This window comes from Vidua macroura, chromosome 2, assembly GCF_024509145.1.
Source record: "Vidua macroura isolate BioBank_ID:100142 chromosome 2, ASM2450914v1, whole genome shotgun sequence".
Lineage (NCBI taxonomy): Eukaryota > Metazoa > Chordata > Aves > Passeriformes > Viduidae > Vidua > Vidua macroura.
Genome location: NC_071572.1, coordinates 83,526,703 through 83,537,380, shown reverse-complemented (window position 1 = coordinate 83,537,380; position 10,678 = coordinate 83,526,703). Strand labels below are relative to the sequence as shown.

Sequence of the window (10,678 nt, the reverse complement as noted above, 5' to 3'; positions counted from 1 at the left end):
TAAACATGTTTATACATTTATTATCTACAATATAAGGCACAAATTTAAACAGCAAAGAATAAGAAATCTTTGGCTGACCAACAATATCAACATTTGCTGGGGGTGACACATAACATCCTTCATTCCCCCCCCCTATGTACAAATAACCCTCCAGCTGTAAAACACTGTACACAAACTTCTCTATACAACCAACAACAATTAAAAATGACAGTATTTTACAACTAGTTATCACTGACATCACCTGGAATGGCTACAGCACAGTTTCCCAAAAACACAGAACAGTTCAAAGAGCTGGGAAAGCCAGCACAAATGGAGCTGGGCCGCTCTGCTCAGCGGGGCTGACATATGGCAGTAGTACCCCATCCAAGTCTTGCTTGGGCTGGAGGGAGACAATCACTCCTCCAGACCTTCCCTCCAGGAAAACGAACATCTCTTGAGTTCAACACAATCGGTGAGAATTTGGTTTATTTGAGCTGTTGCCTAAATGAGAGTTGCCTACACACTGTCTCTAACAGTTTCCTGTATGTGACCATGAATCTGGGGCAGCATCAAGTGTCAAGCCAGCTTTGGATAGCAGAAACTGGAGAGACTGCGGTCTCCTCAAGGAGGAGTGCTGTACTCTAGCTGACTTGGAGAAATCGAGCTGAACCACTACCAAACATAACTAAGAGCTGATCCATGCTGATCCAGCACTGTTTCTCCTGGATGCCTCACTGCCTGCACACAACTTACTGGAGAGTTTCAGCAAAATAAATATTACAGCTGGTAACAAAATGCTTAGGAACTTTTAAGTACCTGGGTACCCTTATTTCTTGGATAAAAAGTGATGCAATTAAAAATTCACCAATATTTTACTTGTATTCCCTTGATTTGTCTTTCTCCTGCCCCATTCCTACCACAGATACTTGAGGAAGGGCCACAAAAGTGGATCAGTGGTGATGTCACACACGGTCCCGGCTTTTATGCAAACAATTACAACGTTTAAATTAACTTTAGAGGAAAAAAAATTATCTTACAAGGCATATATTAAGCTGCATAACATCTTCCAAGGGTTTTACACCTTTGGTTTCACAATGCAAAGCTGCTAATACTTGGAACATACAGTTTGCTTCCTGCACAACCTACCTACCACTACTTTGTTTAACAAGTGCGAAACTCAGAAAGAGGGTGACAACAACATATGTCTAATTCTAGGTACACGCAAAAATAAGTGCATAGCTTTAACATAGCAGTTTTGTTCTTTTTAAAAATAAAAGGTATCAGCCAGGCAGTATTGAGCACAAGGCTCTGGCCTGTGGAGGCTTTGAGTTCACAAGGACTTCAGTTTTCGGCAAAAGCAGAGTTTAAAATACCTGGTGCTCTCAACAGTCAAGGGCTCTGATTTGTCACCTACGGGAAGAGGTGACCTCGAGCCAGCCCTGAGTGCACGATTACTTCTAGCACACATCACTTTTCCACTCTGGGCAGCTTCACATTAGATCCCATCGCTCTTTTTCCCAAAGCCAAGCTCTCCTTAAAGTGCACCACAAGGCTCAGAAACTGCAAAGCCAATACAGAAATGCCTTACAGAAGAAAATTTCCCCATCGGCATGTGCAGTGCACGAAGCCATGAGTAACACAGTGGGTGAGCTGGCTGCCTCTTACTGAATTCAGGGACAAAGCTGAAAATAAGAAATGTTCCACCCTGGGTAAAATAAGGTGAAAAGAAACCGCAGCTCTGCACACAAAACACATGATGCTCATGTACTGCTTTGCAGTTAAACCTTTCCCTGCCTGCTCCTGCACTCCTTAATGTCTAGTCCCACCTCAGCTTGAACAGCAGGTTTGTATGCTCAAAGAAGCTAAGATTTGGCTATAAGAATTGAAAGTAAAGAAAAATCTTGTTCTTACCACAAATACACTGATTCTTCCAATATGATAAATCAATGCCCAAAAAGAGGTATCTTCTGATCTCACATGTGAACCCAGCTTAACTCCTCTAAAAACAAACCCATGCAGCTCCCCTCTGAAGGAACTCTGTAACGCACAGCCCTTTAGGGAGCTGCTGGGATCCTCCCCCAACTTTCCCTCCTGAAACTTTCCTATGGTTACAACAGGGTTTGCTTCAGCAGGGTCCCCCCTCCCCCTTCTACATTCATCCACCAGGAGAATTCCAGCCAACAACTGCTCCTATCAAAGAAAGAAGTCTCAGCAAGCTCTGAGGTTTCAAGACATGAATATTTGTACTGTAAATTCAGCTCCAAGAGAAACATTTGTCCAGCCAGGAAAGAGGCACCTGACCTGCCTGCCCAGGAAAGCCACACCAATGCCACTTCAAATACTTACAAGAACCTGCCATGTACATCTACAGACCAATTATTCACAAAAATCAAGAAGTGAAATTTGTGAGACTGAAACCTTTGAAATGCATTGATACTGAGGAAGATGCAAGTTTTTCCTGGATTATTCAGAAACTCTCTGGCCTCCGAAGAGACAACTTTTCACTCCCTGTCCTGGTTGCAGAGGCAGGAAAACAGAGCAGCAGCATGCAACCAGTCTGTAACTTCACTACTTTCTCTTTATGGCAGAAAACATAGTTTCCTTTTTCCTCAACACTCCCCTTCTCACACCACTTTCCATTTTCAACGATCCTTTCTGTTCAGAAAATGTCACACGTTCATTTCATCACTTCTCTTCAGTCCTCTTGACTTCTCGCCTGGTGAAAAGTCTCAACGTATCAGACTCTAGCTTCAATTTGGGAATAAACTTTGTCTTTTTTCAGACTCTCAGGGTTCGTTTTCAAGGTTGACACACTGAGGACCATCTTGGGCCTGGCTGTACACACACAAAATCCCAGAGATGCTGTCCTCTGCTCAGATGAGGACTTCCATCATGTCTGTGTCTGGAAACTCAGGCTTGTGGAGCAGGCTGCTCACTCTGCCTTTGCTGTCAGGCAGCTTCCCGTGGCTGGAGTTCTCTGCAATGGAAAGAAGGGAAAGTTGGTCTTCAGTCCAAATTCAAATATCAACCCGTTCCTTGAAGGTGGGGCATGTATTACCTGTACAACTTGCATACTGAAAGCCATACTTGTTCAGGACACGAAGAATGTGTGATGCGGAATTCCCTGCACAATGACAGCAGGTGTGTCGGTGTGCACAGACCCCAAGATGGTATTTAAGAGATACACACCAAAGAACCTCTTTAGATAAAACTAGAATGGTCTGGGTTGGAAAGGATGCTAAAGACCATCTAGTTCTGTCATAGTCAGCCCTTTTAATGATACATAGCATGTTTTTAGAGGGAAAACTTGCTTTTGAGAGGAGATGAATGTGTAAGAAACAGGCTTTTTCAAAATAATGTGCATAAATGTCTCCTTTGCTAGGGCTGCAAACCAGCAGTTTCCACCTTTCAAAAATAACTAAAATTGTACTTCTTCATCCCCCCTAAAAAAAAGATCTCCACTTTCTCCTTACAATTCCCCCCAGCTTTCCTTTAAAAATTAGGGAGAAAATGGCGTTTTAACTAACCATGGTTTCAACTGAAAAAAAAGAGAAGAGTTTGAGTATGCGAGCAGGTGTGGAGTGTTTTCAAGGTGTGAAACTCTACAATTTTGTATCTAGCAGCATAAAAAATTGCAAATTCTGCCTGCCACAGACAAATGGAGCTTTACAGAAGCTGCCGAGCACAAAGCTCTGCAAAGCCACTCTGGGCAGCCCTAGAAAGTTCTCTCTCTACAATTTTAGTTTCCCTGAAGAAACCTCCACCATACCTTACAAACTGTGGCAGTACCACATACCCACACCTTGCCCCCATTAATACTGATGTGTCTCTGGGGATTGCTGATAGCCCCAGGGGTGCTAACATTTTGCACTGACAGGGATCTGGCAGAGCTCACCCAGTTTCTCGCTGGCCACTCGTGTCCCCAGGGGCCGTGGGGCTGGGCTGTGTGATGGGGTGGTACCCAGGCGTCCCCGGCCGGGAAAGGAGGCGGTGGCAGGCCAGAAGAGCTCAGCGGTTTTGTCTGTCTGGGTGCTGCTGTCTTTGCTGCCCGTCTTTGCATGGGAGGCTGCCGGCACTGGGATGGGCATGCAAGACAAGGAGGGCAGAGGTGGAGGCAGAGAGGGGCCTGATGGGTGGTCATGGTGCTCCTTTCCCAAGAGCAGCCCTGAAAACACATACAGGTCAGTCACATTCTGGCTCAAATGCATGTGCTGTCCCTTGTCCAACCCCGGAGCAAGAAGATGCTGGGAATGGCTCCAGTCATTTAGTTCGGCTTAGCTTTTCCCCTTGATGCTGCTTTTCCTGGCATCCACATGGTACTTTCCTACAGAACAGCTTTTGGAAAGCAGCTTCCCTTCCCTGTCTCCCCTTCTGCACATCCATCCCAGTGACACTTACTCCTGACACAGCCTTGCACACCTCCACACCCCATTCCTATGTGGCCCCAAACAACAGGCAGTCCTGCACTGATTTTCCCATTTATCTGCCATATCACATCATGCTATCCTACACAAGGGATCCTCACCCTCTTGATTAACTTTATTCAGGCTTTATTTCTAGCCCAAATTTGTTATTCACTCCCATAACGTTGCAAACATTATGCGCTTGTATCTGGGAGGTCTTCCCTCAACTATGGCTTTCTATAATCAGTGCAGAGTGATTTAATATGATGAAAAATGTAATTAAGATACAATGCAAGGTTAAAGAATAATTGTTTTTTGACTTAAGCACAAGGACACACACTGTGCCCATGGAAAGTGCTCTGGAAATGAGCTGTCAGGGCAATGTGTGCCAAGGCACTTTGGCTAAGCTCAAGCAGAAGGATTAGCATTAAGTGATGGATGAACCAAAGCTTAAGCAAAAGCTGAACTCACCTATGCTTCCCTTCCAGAGCTTTTCTTCCTTCCTCTCCTCAGCTATCTGGCTGCTGGTGAGCGAGGTCTGGCGCGAATGCGCGCCTGCAGCAGCGGCGATGGAGGGCACGGACCGAGCCGGTCGCAGGCTGGCACTGTCAGCTTTGCCAGGATCCTTTCGTGACCGCTGCTGAAGGACCTTGATCATGGCATCCTTCTCAATTATTTTGGCATGGAGATTCTTTATTCTGCCAAAACATGAATGCTCTGCTTACAGGAATGGAAAAAACATTCATATGGGCAGGTCTCCACACCTGGAGGCAGCAGGGAGGTCCCCAGGCAGATGCCCTATTGCTCTGTCCTCTCTGGTTTTGGATGCTTGGGCAAGACAGCTCCTGGCAGTTCCTCCAAGGATAACCATGCACCTCAAAACAGACAGCATTTCTAGCTATTCAGCCAAAACTCCTTTGCAAGGTTAACTGCACTCATCTATGCTATGGTTTCTCTAACCCAGCAGGAGCAGTGGGCAGTATCCTGACCAGGCTGCACATTTCTACCTTTACAATATAAACACATAGACAATTTTCAAGCCTGCAATACACTGGGGCCAAATCTGGAAACTATGCTTTGGCAGACTGAGTTAACCCCAGGATTCAGGTCTGTTGTCAGCTGGAGTAAAGATCTGCTGAAGTGAGTTCCTTTTGGTTTCTCTAAGAGGTGGTCTGGGCTCTTCCTTCTCCCTCACTGCTGCAAAAACAATCAGCACATGGTGTTCAGAGCTGAGCAAAGCTTGCTACTTCTCTCATACAGACCCTGAAGACTCTCAAATCACTAAAAAGAATGGGATTCTCTGAACTCTTCTCCAGGAATGATTAACACCAAATCATACCGAACAACTACAAAACTATATTTTTCAAAAATTTGTACACTTTGACAGTCAAATGACTAGCCTGACTGCGCTGTACAATATATAATACAATGCAGGTGCATTTTGTGAAGCAGTGAAAGCATTTGTTTTCATTACCAAACGTTTAATTAGCAATTTAAACACAAGATGCTAATCTGTACTTATGAAGGCAGTGGCAAAACTCCACTACTTCCTTGGAAGCAGGATTAGCTTGCATCTGTGAGTGGAAAACAAAACCCAAACCCAGTAAAAACAATCACTGGTATTTTTCACAAGCAACAAATACACCTTTTTTATAAAAGTGTCTGAAAATTTGTGTCTTTGCGTGCCAGACTACTTTTAATAGTGGAACAGCCTCTGCTTGTGTTGAGTTTGCCACAGAAGGCTTAACAGGAAGGTAGGGAGGAAGTTATCTAATGACAACTCTTTAATCCCTGTTAGAATGCTGAAGAGCGAAACTAAGTCAAGTGAAGCCAAACCCATCCTTTCCAGGCACGTAGGAAGGAACAGAAGGGCATCCTGGTTTATCTGAACCCAGCCCCAACACCACAACAAGCAGGAATGGCAAGGCATATCCCTTACGTGTACTCCATGTCCTGGCAGCGGCGGTTGGCTTGCACGATCTCCTCCTCCTCCTGCCAGCCCCGCACCTCCAGCGCCGTCTCACCGTAGCTGCCATTGTGCGAGTGGCTCGGGGCTGAGGTATCCCTGGCAAAGAGGTTCACCACAGTGAGTCAGGCTCCTGAGACTGTGAAGGTGGCTTTTGCAAGTGAAGACTGAAACTTGCAAAGAAAACCCCAAACCCATGTTCAAAGAGCAAGCCAGTGATGGTTGTCCGTCAAGCAGATCACTACTTGTCATCGGGGCATCCTGTTGCAGGTTACTCTTAGCTTGGGTTGGGTCATTAATGCCATTAATTTAACTGGGTTAAAGGAACAGAGAGCATGCTGGAATCACCGGTGACCCATGCAGGGATAACAGCCACCCAGGATAGGTTCAGACATCAGAGGGACCCACACACCAGATCCCAAGTCAACAAGACTACATCATGAACGAGTAACAAAGCTCTACACTTTGGAAGTTGAAAAACAGCACAGTAATTGCTGCTTAGACTGGAGTGCAAAAGGAAAGCCCATCCTGAGTCACACATCTAAACGCATTTCAAAGGGAAAATTCACTTTAGGATGTTTTCTGGGGATTTGGTTCCTAAGAAACTGGGGTGAGAAGTTAACTATCTCATCCCTCCTGATCACTGGGAAGTGTCACTGCCTTTTGTGCTTTTGGCCACCATGCTTTGACACAGACAAACTGGAAACAGATAGTCCAGACATATGCAATGTGAATGGGAAAGGGTTTTCACCAGGGCATGTCAGGAATGGCTGAGGGGAGGAAGCTAGTTCAGACTATTGAAAATACAACAGGGAATATCTGTCTTCCAATATTTACAAGTCTGTTTAAACATCAACAGCAGTCAGTTGTTCATCCTGTATGCCTGGGAAGGACAAGAATCAGTGGAGGTTATTTGCAGTGAAGAAGTTTAGCTTACCTATCAGGAAAAACATTTTAGTTTGAAGATTAATGAAGTGGTGAAAAAGGGTTATTTAGGCAACAAAATTTCCCTTATTACAGGTTTTTAAAACCAGGTTAAACAACCCTGTTGCAGGCCAGGGGATGGGTGCAGCCATATACCACATCCCTGCTCACTCCACCAGGGGGGAGGAGCTGCCTTACCTGTGCTATGTAATTTGGCACCTTGAGACTGACAGAGGCCATTGCTTCAATCTGATGCCTAGATTTGATAAACTTTTGGACCCGGTCAGAAGGGTAAGTCCTATCTCAAGCAACTATGCTGTTTCACTGGCATGACACCCAGGAGAAGTGCATTAACCTTAGCAGTATGACTCAGCAGGGCAAGGCAAGCAACATCCAGCCTTAAGAGAACACCCATTCTTTATTATTTTGCCATGCTCTCCATGGTGAACAGAGCTGCCTGCTTGCAGCCAGGTCATCTTACCTCTCCATTGCAGCTGTGGCTGCAGCATTCATGGCAAAATGCCGGATCGTACTCTCCTCCAGATACTTCTGCTCCCACTTGGTCATGTCAGCTTCCAAGGCCAAGATCCTCTCCTCCTTCTCCCGCACCAGCTCCATGAGGGCTGGGGCATTATGCTCTGGAAGGCTGCTTGTCTGGTAGTTGCCCTGCCTCTGCCAGTGGAAACAGTGACAGATATTCATGCCCTGCCAAGCATGGCATGCTGACCCATTTTTCCTCAGTTTTCTGGCACATACAAAGACATCCCCATGTCTTTCGACAGGGGCAGGTGGATAGCCCAGGCTAAACCCCTTAGCTTGCAGGAGAACAGGCGAGTTGACCGTATGTGCAACCCTAGCCCATGCTTCCCCAGACCATGCTGACAGAAGCAGGGTTTTGGCTGCTACCCTGGATGTGTAGAGATTTCCTGGGATACCCCAAGCCAAGGGAAAAAGTAGGAAAAAAAGTTGGTAGGAAAAGAGGCAATGAAGCTTTAAAAGATATTCTTCTGGCTGGGACTTCATACCCATAGCTGGGCAGTGCTAAGTATGGACAGGCAGTTATTACCAGAGGGTTTATATATTAAAGCTGAAAAAAAAGCACCTAGTGACCTAGTTGCATGTACCCTGTTTAAAGCAGCAGCTGGGAAAATATCCCAGCCTTGCATTTAACCTTGTCCCTTCTGGCACATTAGCTCCCTTGTGCCCTCAGGGGATGCCTTCTGTGGTGTAACAGCTAACTTTCTAACTAGAGGGGCAGAAGATTCCCAGGCACCTGTGGAGTGGCTCCCATGGGATGCTGACAAACAGCAATGGGTGCGTAACTCTTTCCACCTATGCTGCGAGAAAACTGCTTGTCCAGGCAGGATTTATTCCACCCAGTTACAGCACTTAATTAAGTCACCTAAGCAGCATGGGTAGCTACCCTGAGCTCCTCTCACTGCTGATAGGGAGCAGAGGCAGAGGGAGATCCAGTCCTTGGCTCAGCAGAGGGATGAGGGCACACTGAGGGGAGAAGCATGAAGCTCTGGGAGAACTCAGTAGAAATAAATTAGTTTTTAAATAAAAAATGCAAGAGATTTGTTATAATCCGTGGTGAACAGTATTGTGCTGAAGAGGAAACCACGTCTCAGGAGCACTGGCTTCTCATTCATGCTGCACCTTGAAGTTCCACTGGCAAAGCTGTACCACTGAAACTAGAGATACCAGGAAAGGGCTGCAGCCTTTGCCTCTGGTGCAGTAACAACGTGTTTAGAAGATGCTTTCTGGAAATGCAGTATGGAGTAGCCCTTGGGAACAACAGCTGTGACTCTGTTCCTGCAAAAATATTGTCAAACCTCTGTCAGGAAGGTAGTATTTTTGAAGTATTGTCCTGATCTATAAATGGTATCTTGGGACATCACGGGAGCTTGTCATCTTCTGAGTCAAAACATCTGCCAGCCCTGCACACTGAGCCTGCAGTGCTGACTGAAAGGGTTTGTTTATTGGTCCTAATTTGTGCGTCAGTGATAAGGAAGATTTGCCATTTGGACTCAGCTACCAGCAAGCCAGGGACAGAAGAGATTCTGGCTCACTGTCTCTTTATGTGCTGGGTCCCTTCTACTCACTCTGGTAAAAATAAGAAAAGAAAATCACCTTTTTTGTCTCTGCAGTGAGAAAATGTTTCAGTAGCTATAATTTTGATTACTCAGGGAAGACAGCTCTGAAGTGAAAAGCTGGGGTATTTTGATATAAAGTGATTCTCTGCAACATTGTGGCTCATAAACAAACAGTATAGATAAAAATAGTAAAAATACCCCGAAGTTTTCTCCCAAAGCTTATAGGTGAGACAAGAAGTTAAGGGTATCTTTCCTCTTAAAACTGACTAGATGGAATGGGTACAGGCATTTGAAAATTATGTCAACCCAACAACCAATTGCTAATTATGGTACCAAAAAAAAAATTTAAAATTAAACAATCTGTAGATTACAGAAGAATTTTCTGCCAAAATGAACAGACATAGCCTGAACTCACAAGACAAGAATTTCAGCAGCAGTCCATCCCTGTTACTTAATATATCAATTTATCTCTGTACCCCAGCCTTAGTTCTAGTTTTACCTTCACTTGAATTTTAATTGTATTTTTCTCAGATGTTCTTTTCTCAAATGGCATTAGCATGTCATATTCTATGTAATTCCTTTGTTAAACTGGAAGAGAGCTCGCTAAGGGGGAACTGAGAAGACCTGAAAACCAAGCCCGTGGTGGACTGGGCAAGAAAGACTTAAAACACTTTTATGGCAGCAAGAAAGAGTAGAAATGAATGGGAAGGGTCTGCAGGGACCAGCAGCAAAGTGATACCTTGGGAAGAGTGCTGGGGGACCTGCCCTGCCCTGGGGCTGCCAGAAGGAAGGGGATGCTCTCAGGTCTGGCTGCCTCATGACTCTGCAAACCCCTGACACTGACCCTGACCGTAGAGCTATTTCCCAATGGCATCCTGCCAGCAGGATCAGCCCCTCTGCTTTCTGGCAGCACAAGCTCTGTGTAACAGCTGCTTTGGTGTCCACTAATGGCTTATAAATAAGGAAAGGTTATAGTAGCAGATGCGTGCGATGACAGATACGAGTGAGCGCTTCAAGAGTTCCAAGAGCATCATGCTTTGCTTGTGCTGCTGGTTTTTCCCCAAGGTGTAGTTTGATACATTTAGCATATCTGCTCACTCTCCTCCAGGGCCAATGCCCGTGTACTTGGCATTTGGTGCAGGCTGCAGCCTAGAAATTCTCCCTGCAACCTCCTCATTTTATTTTTCCTTTTCAAGATGACTGGACTTTGTGACTTAGGGATGAAGGTGTTATAACAAAGGAGTAACTGTGCATGAAATACAAGCACAGCAATACCCCTCTAAGGACACAAGGCTGCCGAAAAACAAGGG

General features: G+C 45.4%; 1 protein-coding gene across 1 annotated transcript in view; it reads right to left on the bottom strand.

The window, feature by feature from the left end:
* AMOTL1 (angiomotin like 1) overlaps nt 1-10,678 on the bottom strand; it is a 54,632-nt gene continuing 43,954 nt past the window's right edge. The window contains exons 9-13 of the mRNA XM_053971231.1: nt 7,754-7,944; nt 6,322-6,447; nt 4,854-5,080; nt 3,875-4,144; nt 1-2,956 (exon numbers count right to left, since the gene is read on the bottom strand). Of these exons, the coding sequence (XP_053827206.1) occupies nt 2,853-2,956; nt 3,875-4,144; nt 4,854-5,080; nt 6,322-6,447; nt 7,754-7,944 (918 nt within the window). The 3' untranslated portion in view covers nt 1-2,852. The remainder of the gene's footprint in view (nt 2,957-3,874; nt 4,145-4,853; nt 5,081-6,321; nt 6,448-7,753; nt 7,945-10,678) is intronic.